The 20,545-nt window shown below is 45.1% G+C and overlaps 1 protein-coding gene across 1 annotated transcript in view; it reads left to right on the top strand.

Annotated features, from left to right (window-relative positions):
* DRG1 (developmentally regulated GTP binding protein 1) overlaps window positions 1-20,545 on the top strand; it is a 38,968-nt gene that overhangs the window by 16,459 nt on the left and 1,964 nt on the right. The window contains exons 5-8 of the mRNA XM_033233293.1: window positions 6,255-6,424; window positions 10,424-10,554; window positions 14,688-14,855; window positions 15,463-15,585. Of these exons, the coding sequence (XP_033089184.1) occupies window positions 6,255-6,424; window positions 10,424-10,554; window positions 14,688-14,855; window positions 15,463-15,585 (592 nt within the window). The remainder of the gene's footprint in view (window positions 1-6,254; window positions 6,425-10,423; window positions 10,555-14,687; window positions 14,856-15,462; window positions 15,586-20,545) is intronic.

Below are 20,545 nucleotides of genomic sequence, written 5' to 3' on the forward strand. Positions count from 1 at the left end.
TTGAGCTCAAGAGTTTGAGACCAGCCTGGGCAACATAGTAATACCTAATCTCTATTAAAAAATGAAGGTAAATTTAAAAATTAAAAAAACAAAAAGACATTATTGATAAAGGCAAATTTATCCTTCAGAACTTTTAGGTCGAATCTTTTTTTCCCTTTCATCCCCCACATCTACTACGTCATTATATCCGGTTGGTTTTACCTTTGAAATATATCTAGAGGCCAGCCACTCTTTTTTTCCCCCCTTTTCATCCTTAAGTGAAAAACATTGAGTTATGTGACTGACTTCCTGGCTACTATGCTAAGGAGGAAACTCTACCAAAAGATGGAGTTAATCATACTTCTCAGTTCTGACCAGTATGGAGAAACTCCGTCTCTACTAAAAATATAAAAAATTAGGCCGGGCGCAGTGGCTCAAGCCTGTAATCCCAGCACTTTGGGAGGCCGAGGCGGGCGGATCACGAGGTCAGGAGATCGAGACCATCCTGGCTAACACTGTGAAACCCCGTCTCTACTAAAAAATACAAAAAACTAGCCGGGCGAGGTGGCGGGCGCCTGTAGTCCCAGCTACTCCGGAGGCTGAGGCAGGAGAATGGCGTAAACCCGGGAGGCGGAGCTTGCAGTGAGCTGAGATCCAGCCACTGCACTCCAGCCCGGGTGACAGAGCCAGACTCCGTCTCAAAAAAAAAAAAAAAAAAAAAAGAGACAGGGTCTTGCTCTCTTGACCAGGCTGGAGTACAGTGGCATGATCACAGCTCACTGCAGCCTCAATCTCCTGGGATCAGGCGATCCTTCCTTCTCAGCCTCTTGAGTAGCTAGGGCTATAGGCAGAATGTACCATCATGCCCGGCTAATTTTTACTTTTTGAGAGACAGTCTCACTATGTTGTTCAGGATGGTCTTGAAAACCCTGAGCTCGAGAGGGTCTCTCTCTCTTCAGCTTCCTGAGTAGCTGGGACTACTGGCATGCACCACCGTGCCAGGCTAATTGATTTTTACTTTTTATTTTTTTAATTTTTTTGTTGTTTTTTTTTGTTGTTTTTTTTTTTGATTTTTACTTTTTTAGAGGTAGAATCTCGATATATTGCCCAGGCAGTGATTGTTGTCTTACTGTTTTTCAAGAACTTCTCTTAAATTCTTTGTCTGATATGATATCTACTAGTTACATGTGACTAAAACTTAATTACAGTTAAATAAAATTTAAAATTTTGTTCCTCAGTTATGTAAGCCACATTTTATGTGCTTATTAGCTACACGTGACTAGTAACTACTGTATTGGACAGTACAGATGCAGAATATTTTCATTATTACAGAAACTGCTTTACACATTATAAATATCTTCTCCCATTAATTTTGTCCAAGGTGGTATTTGTTGAGTAAAAACCCTTAATTTTGTTAGAATCTACTCTTTATTTGTAGCTGGGATCACAGGTGTGTGCCACCACGCACGGCTAATTTTTTTGTATTTTTAATAGAAACAGGGTTTCACCATGTTGGTTAGGCTTGTCTCGAACTCCTGACCTCAAGTGATCCGCCTGCCTCGGTCTCCCAAAGTGCTGGGATTACAGGTGTGAGCACCTGGCCTACTGTTTATTTTTTCTTATGGTTTGTGCTTTTAAAGTTTTATTTAAGAAGTCCTTATCTTTCCTTAGGTCTTAGATATAGTCTCCTGTTTTTTCTATACTTTTGGGTCCTTTATTTACCTGGAGACTACTCTTATATCTGATATTAGAAGGGTATCCAATTTTAATTTTCTCTGTATAATGGGCCACTTTCCCCAACACCTTCTATTTTTTTCCCCTTTGATTTGTAGTGACTCCAAACTCTTCACCTATATTGTCACTTCCTTCGTGATGCCTTGTCTCTAGCATTATAGCCCCATCACTGGCCTTCCTGCTGCTATCCTGCTGCTCTGTAGTATCTTCTCACTACAGCTAGAATGATTGTGTATAAGAAGTCAGATCAGTCTAGGCACGATGGCTCATGACTGTAATCCCAGCACTTTGGGAGGCTGAGGCAGGCAGATCACTTGAGGCCAGGAGTTCCAGATTATCCTTGCCAACATGGTGAAACCCCATCTCTACTAAAAATACAAAAATTAGCTACTTGGGAGGCTGAAATGAGAGGATCACTTGAACCTGGGAGGCGGAGGTTGTAGTCAGGTGAGATGATGCCACTGCACTCTAGCCTGTGTGACAGAGTGAGACTCTGTCTCAAAGAAAGCAAACAAAAAGAAGTCAGATCATGTCATTTCTTGGCTATATGTTCTGATGTTTTCCCGTATTATTTGGGATGAGACCCAAAGTCTTTACCGTAAATGACCTGACCCCTGGCTGCCTCTCTGACCTCTTTTCTATCACTTCAGTCACTGGGCTTAAGATATCACTGGCCGTCCGTGCGCGGTGGCTCACAGTCTGTAATTCCAGCACTGTAATTCCACAGTCTGTAATTCTAGCCCTTTGGGAGGCCGAGGCAGGCGGATCACGAGGTGAAGAGATCGAGACCATCCTGGCCAACATGGTGAAACCCCACTATTTTTATTAAAAATGCAAAAATTAGCTGGGCATGGTGGCGTGTGCCTGTAATCCCAGCTACTTGGGAGGCTGAGGCAGGAGAACTGCTTGAATCTGGACGGCAGAGGTTGCAGTGAGCCGAGATCGCACCATTGCACTCCAGCCTGGTGACAGCAAGACTCTGTCTCAAAAAAAAAAAAAAAAAAAATAGCTGGATGTGGTGGTGTGTTCCTGTAGTCCCAGCTGTTTGGGAGGCTGAGGTGGGAGGCTCTCTTGAGCCCAGGAGGTCAAGCTGCAAGTGAGCTGTGATCATGGCACTGCACTGCAGCCTGGGCAACAAACAGAGACCCTGTCTCAAATAATAATAATAATAGTAATAATAAGGTCAGACGTGGTGACTCAAACACCTGTAATCCCAGCACTTTGGGAGGCTGAGGCGGGTGGATCACCAGGTCAGGAGATCGAGACCATCCTGGCCAACATGATGAAACCCCATCTCTCTACTAAAAATACAAAAATTAGCTGGGTGCGGTGGTGTACGCCTGTAGTCCCAGCTACTCGAGAGGCCGAGGTAGGAGAATCGCTTAAACCTGGGAGGCGGAGGTTGCATTGAGCCGAGAGATCGCGCCACTGCACTCCAGCCTGGCAACAGAGCAAGGCTCCGTGTCAAAAAATAATAATAAAAATAAAATCATGGCCAGGCGTGGTGGCTCACGCCTATAATTGCAGCACTCTGGGAGGCTGAGGTGGGTGGATCACTTGAGGTCAGGAGTTTGAGACCAGCCTGGCCAACATGGTGAAACCCTGTCTGTACTAAAAATACAAAAAGTAGCCAGGCATGGTGATGCATGCTTGTAGTCCCAGCTACTTGGGAGGCTGAGGCAGGAGAATAGCTTGAACCCGGGAGGTGGAGGTTGCAGTGAGCCGAGATCACGCCATTGCACTCCAGCCTGCGTGACAGAGCAAGACTCTATCTAAAAAATAATAAATAAAATCAGGCTGGGCATGGTGGCACATGTGTGTAGTCCCAGCACTTTGGGAGGCTGAGGCGGGCGGATCACCTGAGGTTGAAAGTTTGAGACTAGCCTGACCAACCTGGAGAAACCCTGTCTCTACTAAAAATACAAAATTAGCTGGGAGTGGTGGCCCATGCCTATAATCCCAGCTACTTAGGCTGGGTCAGGAGAATTGCTTAAATCCAGGAGGCGGAGGTTGTGGTGAGCTGAGGTCTCACCATTGCACTCCAGTCTGGGCAACAAGAGTGAAACTCTGTCTCAAAAAAAAAAAAAAAAAAAAGTCTACCACTGAGCCTGGGCATGGTGGCTCACGCCTGTAATCCCAGCACTTTGGGAGGCCGAGGTGGGCAGATCATGAGGTCAGGAGTTCAAGACCAGCCTGAACAACGTGGTAAAATGCTGTCTCTACTCCATCTCCAAAGAAAAAAAAAAAGAATGAGGGTCAGGTGCAATGGCTTATACCTGTAATCCCGGCACTTTGGGAGACTGAGGCAGGAGGATTGTTTGAGGCCAGGAGTTCGAGACCAACCTGGGCAACACTGCAAGACCCTGTCTCTGCAAAAATAAAAATTAAAAAAAAAAAATAGTCATGTGACATAGCACACATGTGTAGTCCCAGATATTCAAGGAGGCTGAGGCAGGAGGATCAGTTGAGCCCAGGAGGTAGAGGTTATAATGAGCTATGATCATGCGACTGCACTCCAGCCTGAGTGACAAAGCAAGAGCCTGTCTCTTCAAAAAAGAGAATTAAAAAAAAAGAGGAACTAGAAAATTGATGGAAGCAGAATTTTTTTTTTTTTCCTGAGATGGAGCTCTGTTACCCAGGCTGGCTGGAGTGCAGTGGCATGATCTCGGCTCACTGCAACCTCTGCCTCCCTGGTTCAAGTGATTGTCATGCCTCGGCCTCCTGAGTAGCTGGTATTACAGGTGTCCACTACCACGGCCAGCTAATGTTTTATTTATTTACTTATTTTTGGAGATGGATTCTTGCTCTGTTGCCCAGGCTGGAGTGCAATGGCGCAATCTCAGCTCACTGCAACCTCCGTCTCCCGGGTTTAAGCGATTCTCCTGCCTCAGCCTCCCAAAGTGCTGGGATTACAGATGTGAGCCACTGTGCCTGGCCAGTTTTTGTATTTTTAGTAGAGTCGGTTTCACCATGTTGACCAGGCTGGTCTTGAACTCCTGGCATCAGGTGATCTTCTTTCTTCAGCCTCCCAAAGTGCTGGGATTATAGGCATGAGCTCCTGTTCCCAGCTGGAATCAGAATTTTTGACAAATGAATTTTAATATAGAAATAGGCCAGATACGGGCCGGGCGCGGTGGCTCAAGCCTGTAATCCCAGCACTTTGGGAGGCCGAGACAGGCGGATCACGAGGTCAGGAGATCGAGACCATCCTGGCTAACACGGTGAAACCCCGTCTCTACTAAAAAATACAAAAAAAACTAGCCGGACGACGTGGCGGCGCCTGTAGTCCCAGCTACCCGGGAGGCTGAGGCAGGAGAATGGCGGGAACCCGGGAGGCGGAGCTTGCAGTGAGCTGAGATCCGGCCACAGCACTCCAGCCTGGGTGACAGAGCGAGACTCCGTCTCAAAAAAAAAAAAAAAAAAAAAAGAAATAGGCCAGATACTGTGGCTCATGCCTGTAATCTTGGCACTTGGGGAGACCAAGGCAGGAGGATTGCTTGAGGCCAGGAGTTAAAGGCTACAGTGAGCTATGATCATGCCACTGCACTCCAGCCTAGGCAATAGAGTGATACTCTGTCTCAGTCATTATAAATATAAATATATATTAATAAAAATAAGATATTCAGGCACAAAATACTACATTTTTTTCTTTTTTGTGCAGATTGAATCTTACTTTGTTGCGCAGGCTGGTCTCAAACTCCTGGCTCCAAGCAGTCCTGCTGCAACCCCCCAAAGTGCTAGGATTATAGGCAGGAGCCACTGTGCTGTGCCAAAATAATCTATTTTATATGATTTCATTTATATGAAATTCTAAAAAGTGCAAACTATGGTGGCAGAAAGCAGATCAGTGGTTGGCTGGGAATAGTGGGAAAGATTGAAAGGAGTTACAAAGGAATGCTGTAGGTGATGGAAATATTCCGTGTCTTGATTTCTTAGGTGGTTACACAGGTATATACATTTGCCATCGAACTGTGTGCTTTAACATGGATATAATTAAAAAAAAGTTGTATCTCATTAAATTTGGTTTAAAATATGCTAACCAAAGGTGGGCCCAGTGGCTCACACCTGTAATCCTAGCACTTTGGGAGGCTGAGGTGGGTGGATTGCCTGAGCTCAGGAGTTCAAGACCAGCCCAGGCAACATGGTGAGGAAACCCCATGTCTACTAAAATACAATTAGCTGGGGGCATGGTGGCATGTGCCTGTAGTCCCAGCTACTCGGGTGGCTGAGGCAGGAGAATCACTTGAACCTGAGAGGAAGAGGTTGCAGTAAGCCAAGATTGTGCCACTGCACTCCAGCCTGGGCGACAGAAAATGTGTCAACTCTTGGGCAAATATGTGCTGATTTCATGGCATACAAAGCAAATTGACTTCTGGTATAAATCTTTTGTAGCTATAAGAACTTCGTGTATGTATGTATGTATTACAAAAAAAATCCTTTGACACTTAAATGTAGAGGGAAAAAACACCTCTGCTTGAGTATTTGGGTTAGTTAAGGCTTTATTGAACTTTCTTGGGTATGTTTTTTTTCTTACTCTTCAGTGGCCCGAACCTGTAACTTGATCTTGATTGTTCTGGATGTCCTGAAACCTTTGGGACATAAGAAGATAATTGAAAATGAGCTGGAAGGCTTTGGCATTCGCTTGAACAGCAAACCCCCCAACATTGGCTTTAAGAAGAAAGACAAGGGAGGCATTAATCTCACAGCCACTGTAAGTGGGGAAGACGACATGGGGCAGGCTGCTGCAGGAATAGGAGTGGGTAGTGGATTGGGGTGCATGGACATTGACATTGGAAAATTTCCTGGCTTTTCCCTGCACTAATTGAGATAACACAGTGACTTCATAATGACTGACAAGAAAGAATTCAAGATTAGGATAGGAGCCAGTCTCAGACTTACCTTTGCTGCTTATTTCCTCTTTTGGATTATCTATTGGGGATGATATGGGAGTGTGGACCAATATTATGCTTGCATAAAGTACATGGCCGCCAATGTCTTCTGTTTTCATTCATTTAACACAAATTTATAGAGTGCCTACCATGGGCCAAGCATTATTTTAGGCTCTGAGCAGAAATGGAAGAAGGAATAGTGAAACCCCCTGCTTTTATTTTCTAGTTGGAAAGAATAGCAAACAATATTAATGAGTAAAATATAATGTATTAGCCAATGATAAATGTGAGAACACAAAGTAGGGAAAGGAGATAGAGTGTTGGTGTGAGGGTTGCGGTTTTAAGAACGTTGGTCAGGGAAGTCTTCACTGAGGTAACATGAAGGTGTGAACCAAGTGGATATCTTGAAGAAGAGCATTTGCTTCATGCAGAGGAGACGTCCAAGTGGAAAGGTGCTGAGGCAGGGCATGTCTTCCCATGTTTGAGGAACAGCAGAATGGGCAAGTAAGAGAGTAAGAGATGAAGTCATAACATAGGAACATATGTGCTTTTACTTTACAGGAGATGGGTAACTGTTGGTTGAGTTCTGACCCACAAACATGATTTGACTTAGGTTTTAGTGGAATAATTCTGACTCTTATGTTGAGAATAGATTGCAGTAGGTTAGGAGCAGAAACAGAAATAATTTAAGAGGTTATTGCAATAACCAAGAAGTGATAGCTTCCTGGACCAGGGTTGTGACAGTGAAGGAGTTGAAAAGTGGTTGTGGAAAGATTTTGAAATAGCTGATAGTAATTACATCTGGATTGGGTATGCATTGTGAAAGTAAGAGTCAGAGATACCTGTTTTGTTTTTTGTGTGTTTATTTATTTACTTATTTAGAGATGGAGTCTCACTCTGTCTTGCTCTGTCGCCCAGGCTGGAGTGCAGTGGCATGATCTTGGAGCACTGCCACCTCTGCTGACCAAGTTCAAGCGATTCTTCTGCCTCAGCCTCCTGAGTAGCTGGGATTACAGGTGCCTGCCATTGTGCCCGGCCAATTCTTGTATTTTTAGTAGAGACGGGGTTTTACCATGTTGGCCAGCCTGGTCGATCTCATTCTGTCGCTTAGGCTGGAGTACAGTGGTACAATCACTGTTAGCTCAAACTCCTGGGCTCAAGTGACCCTCCTGCCTCAGCCTTCTAAGTAGCTAGGGCTATAGTCACATGCCTCCAGGCTTGGCTAATTTTTTTTTTTTGGGGGTAGAAACGGAGATTTGCCATGTTGCCCAGGTTGGTCTTGAACTTTTGGCCTCAAACTATCCTTCTGCTTTGGTCTCCCAAAGTGTTGGGATTACAGGTGTGAGCCACCATACCCAGCCACTTTTTTTTTTTTGTCCTGAGCTAAAAATAAAATGAACTCTTATTACTAAAATGGTAGGACTTTTGGTAGAGTAGGTTTGGAGGGAAGGAGAAGATCAGGATGTTAAGTTTTAGATGCCAATTAGACATCCAGGTGTTTCTGTCAAGAAGGCATGTGGGGTAAGTTGGCACAGTGGCTCATGACTGTACATCTATAATCCCAGCACTTTGGGAGGTTGAGGCAGGAGGATCACTTGAGCCCAGGAGTTCAAAACCAGCTTGGACAACAAAGTGAGACCCCATCTCTACTTAAAAAAAAAAAAAAAAAGGCATGAGGAATTATCTAGGCTGGATATATAAATTTCGTGATTATCAACTTTAATGTCATGGGCCTAACTGAGATCACCAAGGATGTGAGTATAGATAGAAAAGAAAAGAGAGTCAGGCGCGGTGGCTCATGCCTGTAATCCCAGCACTTTGGGAGGCCGAGGTGGGCAGATCATAAGGTCAAGAGATCGAGACCATCCTGGCCAACATGGTGAAACCCTGTCTCTATTAAAAACACAAAAAATGGCCGGGCGCGGTGGCTCAAGCCTGTAATCCCAGCACTTTGGGAGGCCGAGACGGGCGGATCACAAGGTCAGGAGATCGAGACCATCCTGGCTAACACGGTGAAACCCCGTCTCTACTAAAAAATACAAAAAACTAGCCAGGCGAGGTGGTGGGCGCCTGTAGTCCCAGCTACTCGGGAGGCTGAGGCAGGAGAATGGCGTAAACCTGGGAGGTGGAGCTTGCAGTGAGCTGAGATCCGGCCACTGCACTCTAGCCTGGGCGACAGAGCGAGACTCCGTCTCAAAAAAAAAAAAAAAAAAAACACACAAAAATTAGGCCGGGCGCGGTGGCTCAAGCCTGTAATCCCAGCACTTTGGGAGGCCGAGACGGGCGGATCACGAGGTCAGGAGATCAAGACCATCCTGGCTAACCCGGTGAAACCCCGTCTCTACTAAAAATACAAAAAACTAGCCAGGCGAGGTGGCGGGCGCCTGTAGTCCCAGCTACTCCGGAGGCTGAGGCAGGAGAATGGCGTAAACCCGGGAGGCGGAGCTTGCAGTGAGCTGAGATCCGGCCACTGCACTCCAGCCCAGGTGACAGAGCAAGACTCCGTCTCAAAAAAAAAAAAAAAAAAAAAAAAAAAAACACACAAAAATTAGCTGAGCATGGTGGCACACACCTGTAATCTCAGCTGCTCAGGAGGCTGAGGGCGAGAGAATCGCTTGAACCCGGGAGGAGGAGGTTGCAGTGAGCCGAGATCACGCCACTGCACTCCAGCCTGGCAACAGAGCGGGACTCCATCTCAAAAAAGAAAAAAAAAGAGAATCGGCCAGACACAGTGGCTGATGCCGAGGCCGAAGTAGGCAGATTACCTGAGGTCAGGAGTTGGAGACCAGCCTGGCCAACATGGCAAAACCCTGTCTCTACTAAAAATACAAAAATTAGTCAGGCATGGTGGCACGCGCCTGTAATCCTAGCTACGTGGGAGACTGAGGCAGGAGAATCACTTGAACCCAGGAGGTGGAGGTTGCAGTGAGCTGAGATTGCGCCATTGCACTCCAGCCTGGGCACCAAGAGCGAAACTCCGTCTCAAAAAAAAGAAAGAAAAGAGACTCAAAGAGATAAAACTTCTTAGACAAAGAGAGAGAAGGAAAACTGAAAGAGTTTGAAATACTGGAAGCCAAGTAAAGTGTTTCAGATAGGAGTGACCAGTTCTGTCAAATGCTGCTTCTATGTCAGAATTGAGGACTGAGAGTTTCCTACTAAATTTAACACTCCAGATGATTTGACTGGCATAGGTTTAAGCTGTCCTGCCCAAAACATCTTTCCCATTATCCTGTCTTAATGTTTGAATTTGAACATTTAAGATTATTTCTGTTAGTTTGCCAGGGCTGTCATAATATGGTACCACAGATGGGGTGGCTTAAATAACAGAAATTTATTTTTCATAATTCTAGAGGCTGGAAGTCTGAGATCAAGGTGATGGCAGGGTTGATTTCTTCTGAGGCTTCTGTCCTTGGCTTACAGATATGACTTCATCTGGTGTTTGCTCTGTGTGTCTGTGTCCTAATCTCCTTTTCTCATTAGGACCACCAGTATTGGATTAGGGCCCCACCCTAATGACCTTATTTTAATTTGATTACCGCTTTAAAGACTCTATCTGCAAATACAGTCACATTCTGAGATACTGAGATTAGGACTTCAACATATGAATTATTTGGTGGGGGAAGGAGGAACACAGTTCAGCGTGTAACACCTTCCTTGGAGTTTGAACATTTATTTCCTACTAAAAGTCAGTGATACTCATCCCGGATGTCTTTAGTAATGAGTTTGCATCTTAGCTAGAATTTTCCAGGCACATGGATATTGGTACAGTTGGCAAGTTTTTTTTTTTTTGTGCTGACTAGTCATCTGCTATTCCCTTTCAGTGCCCCCAGAGTGAGCTGGATGCTGAAACTGTGAAGAGCATTCTGGCCGAATACAAGATTCATAATGCCGATGTGACTCTACGTAGTGATGCTACAGCTGATGACCTCATTGATGTGGTGGAAGGAAACAGGTACTGACTGAGTGTGCAGTCTGTGCCTGACTGGATTGGAAGCCTTGTGATGGAAACAGTATTGGATCTTGAATTTGGCAGAAGTTTGTCTTAATTCCAGTTGTCCTACTATCTTTTTTTTTTTTTTTTTTTTTGAGATGGAGTCTCACTCTGTTGCCTAGGCTGGAATGCAGCAGCATGATCTCAGCTCACTGCAACCTCCACCTCCAGGTTCAAGAGATTCTCCTGCCTCAGCCTCCCGAGTAGCTGGGATTACAGGTGTGCACCTCCAGGCCCACCTAATTTTTGCATTTTTAGTAGAGATGGGGTTTCATCATGTTGGCCAGGCCGGTCTTGGACTCCTGACCTCAAGTGATCCGCCTACCTCGGCCTCCCAAAATGTTGGGATTATAGGCGTGAGCCACTGTGTTCAGCCTGTGCTACTATCTTAAATGATAGTGGGCTTTGGTTTCTTTTTTTTTTTTTTTGAGGTGGAGTTTCGCTCTTGTTACCCAGGCTGGAGTGCAGTGACTCAATCTCAGCTCACTGCAACCTCTGCTTCCCAGATTCAAGCGATTCTCCTCCCTCAGCCTTCCTGAGTAGCTGGGATTACAGGCATGTGCCACCATGCCTGACTAATTTTGTGTTTTTAGTAGAGATGGGGTTTCTCCATGTTGGTCAGGCTGGTATCGAACTCCCAACCTCAGGTGATCCACCCCACCTTGGTCTCCTAAAGTGCTGGAATTACAGGTGTGAGCCACCGTGCCCGGCCTTTTTTTTTTTTGAGATGGAGTCTCACTCTGTCACCCAGGCTGGAGTGCAATGGTGTGATCTCAGCTCACTGTAACCTCTGCCTCCCAGGTTCAAGCGATTCTCCTGCCTCAGCCTGCCGAGTAGTGGGGATTACAGGTGTGTACCACCATGCACAGCTAATTTTGTGTAGTAGAGATGGGGTTTCATTATGTTGGCCAGACTGGTCTTGAACTCCTGACCTCAAGTGATCTGCCTGCCTTGGCCTGCCAAAATGTTAGGATTACAGACATTAGCCACTGCGTCCAGGCTGTGCTACTATCTTTTTTTTTTTTTTTTTGAGACAGAGTCTCCCTGTCACCCAGGCTGGAGTGCAGTGGCTGGATCTCAGCTCACTGCAAGTTCTGCCTCCTGGGTTTACGCCATTCTCCTGCCTCAGCCTCCCGAGTAGCTGGGACTTGTAATAGGCGCCCGCCACATCGCCCGGCTAGTCTTTTGTATTTTTTAGTAGAGACGGGGTTTCACCGTGTTAGCCAGGATAGTCTCAATCTCCTGACCTCGTGATCCACCCATCTCGGCCTCCCAAAGTGCTGGGATTACAGGCTTCAGCCACTGTGCCTGGCCTGTGCTACTATCTTAAATGATAGTGGACTTGTTTTGTGTGTGTGAGACAAGAGTCTCACTGTCATCCAGGCTGGAGTATAGTGGTGCGATCTTGGCTCACTGCAACCTCCACCTCCTGGGTTCAAGCGATTCTTTTTTTTTTTTTTTTTTTTTTATTGAGACGGAGTCTCGCTCTGTCGCCCAGGCTGGAGTGCAGTGGCCGGATCTCAGCTCACTGCAAGCTCCGCCTCCCGGGTTCCCGCCATTCTCCTGCCTCAGCCTCCCAAGTAGCTGGGACTACAGGCGCCCGCCAATGCGCCCGGCTAGTTTTTTGTATTTTTTTAGTAGAGACGGGGTTTCACCGTATTAGCCAGGATGGTCTCGATCTCCTGACCTCGTGATCCGCCCGTCTCGGCCTCCCAAAGTGCTGGGATTACAGGCTTGAGCCACCGCGCCCGGCCCCAAGTGATTCTTTTGCCTCAGCCGCCTAAGTAGCTGGGATTACAGGCGCCTGCCACCACGTCTGGCTAATTTTTTGTATTTTCAGTAGAGATGGGGTTTCACCATGTTGGCCAGGCTGGTCTTGAACTCCTGACCTCAGGTGATCTACCTGCCTCAGCTTCCCAAAGTGCTGGGATTACAGGTATGAGCCGCTGTGCCTGGCCTCTGCCCTGTGTTTTTTTTTTTTTTTTTTTTTTTTTTTTTTTTTTTTTTTTGGAGTCTTGCTGTGTCGCCCGGGCTGGAGTGCAGTGGCACGATCTTGGCTCACTGCGACCTCTGCCGCCAGGGTTCAAGCACTTCCCCTGCCTCATCCTCCCGAGTAGCTGGGACTACAGGCGTCCGCCACCACACCCGGCTAATTTTTGTATTTTTAGTAGAGACGGGGTTTCTCCATGTTAGCCAGGTTGGTCTCAAACCTCAGGCAGTCTGCCTGCCTCTGCCTCCCAAAGTGCTGGAATTACAGGCATGAGTCACCATGCCTGCTGGCTTTGGTTTCTTTAGCTCTAAACTGAGGGATTCGTTTTGATTTCTGACATCTTTCCTTGCTTTTAAATTTAATTGTGATGGTCATATTCCCCATTTCAGTTTTTTTCTTTTACAGCCTCCTTCTATGAAATTCTCCATTTCAGTTACTTGCTTTAAACTAAGCTGTCCCCTAATCTTCGTCATGTGATAGTTGAAGAGAGTAGTAGGTCAGTCTGCTCTTCCAGAATTAATCCACCTGAGAAGTCCTATAGGCTGTGTCCTACAGAAGTCTGAGTGGGCCAGGCTGTGTCTGTTTTCTCCATCTTAAGAGTATGTAGCTGAGTATCTATTTCATGATACATTACTTTTTTTTTTTTTGAGACAGGGTCACGCTCTTGTCGCCCAGGCTGTAGTGCAGTGGTGTGATCATGGCTCACCACAGCCTTGAACTCCCAGGCTCAATCCATCCTCCCACCTCAAACTCCTGAGTAGCTGGGACTATGGGCGTGTGCCACCAAGCCCAGGTAATTTTTTATTTTTTTTGAGATGGAGTCTCACTCTGCCGCCCGGGCTGGAGTGCAGTGGCCGGATCTCAGCTCACTTCAGCTCACTGCAAGCTCCGCCTCCCGGGTTCACGCCATTCTCCTGCCTCAGCCTCCCGAGTAGCTGGGACGACAGGCGCCCGCCACCACGCCCGGCTAGTTTTTTGTATTTTTTAGTAGAGACGGGGTTTCACCGTGTTAGCCAGGATAGTCTCGATCTCCTGACCTCGTGATCCACCCGTCTCGGCCTCCCAAAGTGCTGGGATTACAGGCTTGAGCCACCGCGCCCGGCCAATTTTTGTATTTTTTGTAGAGATACTGTTTCATCACGTTGCCGAGACTGGTCTTGAACTGCTGGACTCAAGCAATCTGCCTACCTTGGCCTCCCAGCGTGTTGGGATTATAGGCATAAGACACTATGCCCAGCCCATTAATATTACTGAGACTTTAATAAGTTAAGTCACTGTTAAAATTACTTGTAGCGTTTGCATATAATATTTTTAGTTCTCCTAGTCATTTGTTCCTATATGTTGGATGAGTGTGTTTACTCCTCATTTGAAAACAAACAGAAGCCAGTGTTTTCAGTTAGGCATTTTACAAGTGAGGCCGTTAAACGGTGAGAAGTTGTGGCTTGCCTAATCATTAGTAACCTTAGCTGTCATATTCATTGGACACTAGGAATATGACATTGGTAGATGCGATATCATTTGTACCAATAAATATTATTTATTGTACCAATAAATAAAACATTTTTTAGTCTTTAAATATAAATTATGTTTTAAAACAGCCACGTAGGAAACTGACTCAGAGGTTAAGTGACTTTCCTAGGGACACATAACATCACCTCTTCATATCCACAGAGGATTGCTTCCAGGACCCCGTGCAGATAATGAAACCTGCAGATGCTCAAGGCCCTTATATAAAATGGTATAGTACAGCTGACCCTCCGTGTCTGTGGGTTTTGATCTGCAGTTGGTTAAATTCAAGGATGCAAAACCTGCATATATGGAGGGCCAGCTGGGATTAGAATCAGTCTGAGCACTTCAAAGCTTGTGTTCTTTCCACTGCAGTATGCTTTCCCAGCAGTTAGCTTTATGTCTGGTACTAGGGCCTGACTTTTGTTACTTTTCAACCCATAGTTCACTTTTTCTTTTTTCTTTTTCTGGCTGATCTGCTACTTATGATCCCTCTTGAGAGTGCCAGTTGGGTCTGGGTGAGGTTGTGCTGTTCAACAGTCTGACAGTTTTGTCAACAACTCCACACTAATACCCTGTTTTTCTTCAACTTCTGTAGAGTTTATATCCCCTGTATCTATGTGTTAAATAAGATTGACCAAATCTCCATTGAGGAATTGGATATCATCTATAAGGTGCCTCACTGTGTACCCATCTCTGCCCATCACCGCTGGAATTTTGATGACCTATTGGAAAAGATCTGGGACTATCTGAAACTAGTGAGAATGTAAGTCTTTGTGGATAGGGTAATGTTGCTGTAGGAATTATTTTTTTTTTTTTTTTTTTTTTTTTTTTTTTTTTTTTTTTTTTTTGAGGCGGAGTCTCGCTCTGTTGCCCGGACTGGAGTGCAGTGGCCGGATCTCAGCTCACTGCAAGCTCCGCCTCCCGGGTTTACGCCATTCTCCTGCCTCAGCCTCCCGAGTAGCTGGGACTACAGGCGCCCGCCACCTCGCCCGGCTAGTTTTTGTATTTTTAGTAGAGACGGGGTTTCACCGTGTTAGCCAGGATGGTCTCGATCTCCTGACCTCGTGATCCGCCCGTCTCGGCCTCCCAAAGTGCTGGGATTACAGGCTTGAGCCACCGCGCCCGGCCTGCTGTAGGAATTAAACCAGACTGTCCTAAGATGATACTTTCTGGAGTTCATTAACAAAATCTGGCTCTTTTTGAAAATATAAGTAAATTGGTTCCTATTATCTACTAGGTCATATTGAGGACACTTTTTTCCTCAGGTTGGAGGTTGTCCTGGTCTTATATGAGGGGTGATGGAGGGTTGCTATACATTCAACACGAGATATTCTAAGAAGGTGATAGTCTTTATGCCCTCTCTATTCTAGTTACACCAAACCCAAAGGACAATTACCAGATTACACATCCCCAGTGGTGCTTCCATACTCCAGGACCACAGTGGAGGATTTCTGCATGAAGATTCATAAAAATCTTATTAAAGAATTTAAATAGTAAGTATCATGGGCATGTGGTCCCTCCTTTTTCCTATAAGTTACCAGTTTCACTAACTAGTAATTCTTAGGATGGCATTTTTAAAAAGAAGGCAGGAAGGAGGCTACTGAAATGTTTGCTTGGCTAGAACTCTGCAGTGTATTATTAAAACCATGCCTAATTAGAATAGGAAGAGCTCTAGAAACCTCTTTAGGTCAGGAAACCTGATGACACAGATAGCCCTGACCTTCCCTCATTTCATCTTCCTCTTGATAAACACAAATATTAATAATTCCTGCCAATGTCACACTGGCCTCTACTGGGTACTGAGCCCCCTTCTAAACCTTAAACATGGGCAAAACCTCCCTAATCTCTTGTATTTTTCACTGATGACACAGGCTGAAAAAAGAATTATTTTATTTCTGAGACAGGGTCTTGGTGTTCCCTTGGCTGAAGTGAGTGGTGCGATCATAGCTCACTGGAGCCTCAATCTTCTGGGCTCAAGCAGTCCTCCTGCCTCAGCCTCCTGAGTAGCTGGGACTACAGGTGCACACCACTATACCCGGCTAATGTTTTATTTTTTATTTTTTGAGATAGTCTCGCTCTTATTGCCCAGGCTGGAGTGCAATGGCGTGATCTTGGCTCACTGCAACTTCTTCCCAGGTTCAAGTGATTCTCCCGCCTCAGCTGCCTCCCAAGTAGCTGGGATTACAGGCATGTGCCACCACACCCAGCTAATTTTGTATTTTCAGTAGAGACAGGGTTTCTCCATGTTGGTCAGGCTGGTCTTGAACTCTCGACCTCAGCCCTGCAAAGTGCTGGGATTACAGGCACGAGCCATCATGCCCGGCCTTAAAAAATTTTTATTAGAGACGAGGTCTTGTTTTGTTTCCCAGGCTGGTCTTGAATTCCTGAGCTCGAGAGAGTCACCTGCTTCAGCCTCCCAAAGTGTTAAGATTATAGGTGTGAGCCACTATGCCCAGCATATTAATTTTTTATTTTGAACTTATTGTAGACTTACAGCAAAGTTGCAGATATAGCACAAAGAGTTTCCTTTTATCTCTCACCCCACTTCTAATGTTAACAGCTCACATTACTATAAAATTATCAAAAACAGGAAATAAGCATTGGTATGATGTTGTTAACTATAGACCTTTTTTGAATTTTATTACTTTTTCTTTTACTAGTGTCTATTTTGTGTTCCAGGAACCTGTGTGGCATCTACTTGTTTGTAGTCTTCTTGTGTTCTAGTCTATCAATAATATTTCCTTAGACTTTCACTGTCATTGATGACCTTGACGCTTTTGAAGAGTTCACTAGTTATTTGATTGAATGTTCCTTATTTTGAGTTTGTCCAGTGTTCTCTTATGATTGAAATGAGATTATGTATTTTTGGTAAGAATACCACAAAAATAATGATGTGTTCTTCTCGGTGTATCATTACATTAGATTCATGATGTTGATATACCTTACTGATGATAATATTCACATTGATTACTTGGTTATGTTGGCATAGGGTGGGTTTCTCTGCTGTGAAGATAGTATTTTTCTCTACGTATTTGATAAGTATCTTGGGGTACTTTTGAGATTGTGAAAAGTCCTGTTTATCTTCAAATTTTTGCCTGCTGATATTAGCATCTACTGGTGAGGCTTGTGTGTGACATTTATGGCTATGGTGTTTACCTAATGGTGATTCTTTTTTTCTTTTCTTTTCTTTTTTTTTTTTTTAAGACAGAGTCTCGCCCTCTCACCCAGGCTGGAGTGCAGTGGTGTGATCTCAGATCACTGCAACCTCTGGCTCCCTTGTTCAAGCAATTCTTCTGCCTCAGCCTCCTAAATAGCTGGTACTACTGCAGGCGTGTGCCACCATGCCTGGCAAATTTTTGTATTTTTAGTAGAAATGAGGTTTCACCATGTTGGTCAGGCTGGTCTCAAACTCCTGACCTCAGGTGATCTGCCTGCCTCGGCCTCCCAAAGTGCTGAGATTACAGACAGGCATGAGGTACCGCACCTAGCCTAATGGTGATTCTTTATTTTCCTTTTTTATTTTATGTTTATTTATTGGACTTCTGTATGTTAGAGCTACCACTTCCCCTATTTAACTCATAATTCCTATTAGTATGAGCTCTTGGTTATTTTATTCTACAGGATGTAATCTAACACTGTTATTATTTTGTTGCTCAAGTTATTACAAAGCTTTGGCCATTAGGAACTCCTTCATGTTGGCCCCTGTGTTCTTTTGATAAGCTGCTTTTTTTTGAGACAGGGTCTCACTGTTGCCCAAGCTGGAGTGCAGTGGCACAATCACAGCTCACTGTAGCCTTGATCTCACGGGCTCAAGCCTCAGCCTGCCTCAGCCTCCTGAGTAGCTGGAACCCCAAGTGTGCGCCACCATGCCCAGCTAGTTTTTTCTATTATTTTTTGTAGAGACAGGGTCTGACTTGTGTTGCCCAGACTGGTCTCCAATGCCTGAGCTCTAGTGATCCGCCTACCTTCGCCTCCCAAAGTGCTGGGATTACAGGCATGAGCCATTTATTTTTTGTAGAGATGGGCAACTTGCTGTGTTGCCCAGGCTTCTCAAACTCCTGGGCTCAAGTGATCCTTCCATTTCTGCCTCCCAAAGTACAGGATTACAGGCATCAGCCACCCATGCCCAGCCTTTCCTTAGTTTTGGTACTGTTAATACTTAGATGTTCCCAAATGACATTGATTTTTACCTACACTAGCCCTGGAAATTACTCACTTCTCCAAGGAGCTCCAATTTTCAAGATGTGGGTGCTAAGTGTACTCATTGTTAGCAAGTAGGTTATCATTGCCTGTAGGCCCTCTTAGCAAATAAAGTTAGGAAATACATGTATGAATACTGATGATACTTATATACACATCTGTATTTCTCTGTCTTATCCTTCCTCACTATCCATTTATCCATCTTTCCGAAAAACCATGAGTTTATACTGTTACCTCTGATTCTAGTTCAATACTACAGGGTTCATTTTAGCCTTCCCACTTAGTATTATTTTTAAGACAGGGTCTGTGTCTCCCAGGCTGGAGTGTGGTGGCTCTGTTACAGCTCACTGTAGTCTCGACTTCCCAGGCTCAAGCAATTCTCCTACCTCAGTTTCTGAGTAGCTGAGACCATAGATGTGTGCCACCATGCCCAGGTAATTTTTTTTTTTATTCGTAGAGACAGGGTCTCCCTGTGTTGCCCTGGCTGGTCTCGAACTCCTGGGCTCCAGCGATCCTCCTGCCTCGGCTTCCCAAAGTGCTGGGATTACAGACACTAGCCACTGCACCCAGACTTCCTCTTTTTTTTTTTTTTTTTTTTTTTGAGACAGTCTTGCTCTGTTGCCCAGGCTGGAGTGCGGTGGTGCAATCTGGGCTCACTGCAAGCTCTGCCTCCCGGGGTCATGCCATTCTCTTGCCTCAGCCTTCCGAGTAGCTAGAACTACAGTTGCCTGCCACCACACCGGACTACATTTTTGTAGTTTTAGTAGAGACGGGGTTTCACCATGTGTTAGCCAGGATGGTCTCAATCTCCTGACCTCGTGATCCACCCACCTTGGCCTCCCAAAGTGCTGGGATTACAGGCGTGAGCCACTGTGCCCGCTGCATTTTTTTTTTTTTTTGAATAGGAAAAAGGGTTAAAAACAAAAGAAGAAAATAGGGCTAGGTGTGGTAGCTCACGCCTGTAATCTCAGCACTTTGGGAGGCCAAGGCAGAAGGACTGCTTGAGTCCAGGAGTGTGAGATCAGACTAGGCAATATAGTGAGACCCCCGTCTTTATCAAAAATTAAAAAATTAGCCAGACATGGTACCAGGCACCTGTGGTCCCAGCTACTCAGGAGGCAGAGGTAGGAGGATTGCTTGAGTCCAGGAGGTTGATGTTGCAGCAAGCCATGATAATGATCATGCCCCTGTACTCTAGCCTGGGCAGCAGACTGAGACCCTTGCCTCAAAAAATCAGCCAAACAAAGAAAAAACAAAACTTGTTTCTGATCCTAAGAGTACTGAGAGAGTGAAGTCCTTTATTGACCTTCAGATCCTTATATATAAAACAACTATATTCGACATGTAAGTGCTAATTTCCACCAGTCAAAACATTATGCTTTGGCAGTTACTTTAACTGGGAAAGATGACTTTTGTAAAAAGCTAAACACTGTCCTTTTTCAAACTTTGTAGATTTATATATAGCTCTTTCCTTCTGTGGTGGCAAAACACTGTTCCAAACCTTTAGAACTTTAAATTTACCAGGGAATTAAAAAGGGAAGAAAAATGTCTCAGATAAGAAATATATCGAAGCAAACAGGATTTTATTTGCTCCTTATTTTACTGTTTTTTTCTTTTTCTTTAGTTATAGCACAACTATCTTTATTTTTATTTTTTGAGATAGGGTCTTGTTCTGTTGCCGCCCAGGCTGGAGTCCGGTGGTGTAACTGTGGTTCACTGCAGCCTTGAACTCCTGGGTTCAAGCAAGCCTCCCACCTCAGCCTTTCATATAGCTGGGACTACAGGTGCAAACCACCATGCCTGGCTAATTTTTTCTATTTTTGTAGAGTTAGGGTTTCTCCATGCTGCCCAGGCTGGTACAACTCTCTTAATAATAGAAAACTTTCAGCTTCAGGCCTAATTAATTATAACACTTATCCCTTTTCCATTTCCTTCATGTCCTTGACCACATCAGTCCCTTACTCTGTGCTTTGTTTTTTTTGTGTGTGTGTTATTTTTTGAGAGTGAGTGAGACTCCGTCACCCAGGCTAGAGTGCAGAGGCGTGATCTCGGCTCACTGCAACCTCTGCCTCCCAGGTTCAAGTGATTCTCCTGCCTCAGCCTCCTGAGTAGCTGGGACAACAGGTGTGTGCCACCACTCCCAGCTAATTTTTTGTATTTTTAGTAGAGATGGGGTTTCACCATGTTGGTCAGGATGGTCTCGATCTCTTGACCTCATTATCCACCCACCTGGGCCTCCCAAAGTGCTGGGAT

Source organism: Trachypithecus francoisi, unplaced genomic scaffold (genome assembly GCF_009764315.1).
Source record: "Trachypithecus francoisi isolate TF-2019V2 unplaced genomic scaffold, Tfra_2.0 Lachesis_group14, whole genome shotgun sequence".
NCBI classification, from domain to species: domain Eukaryota; kingdom Metazoa; phylum Chordata; class Mammalia; order Primates; family Cercopithecidae; genus Trachypithecus; species Trachypithecus francoisi.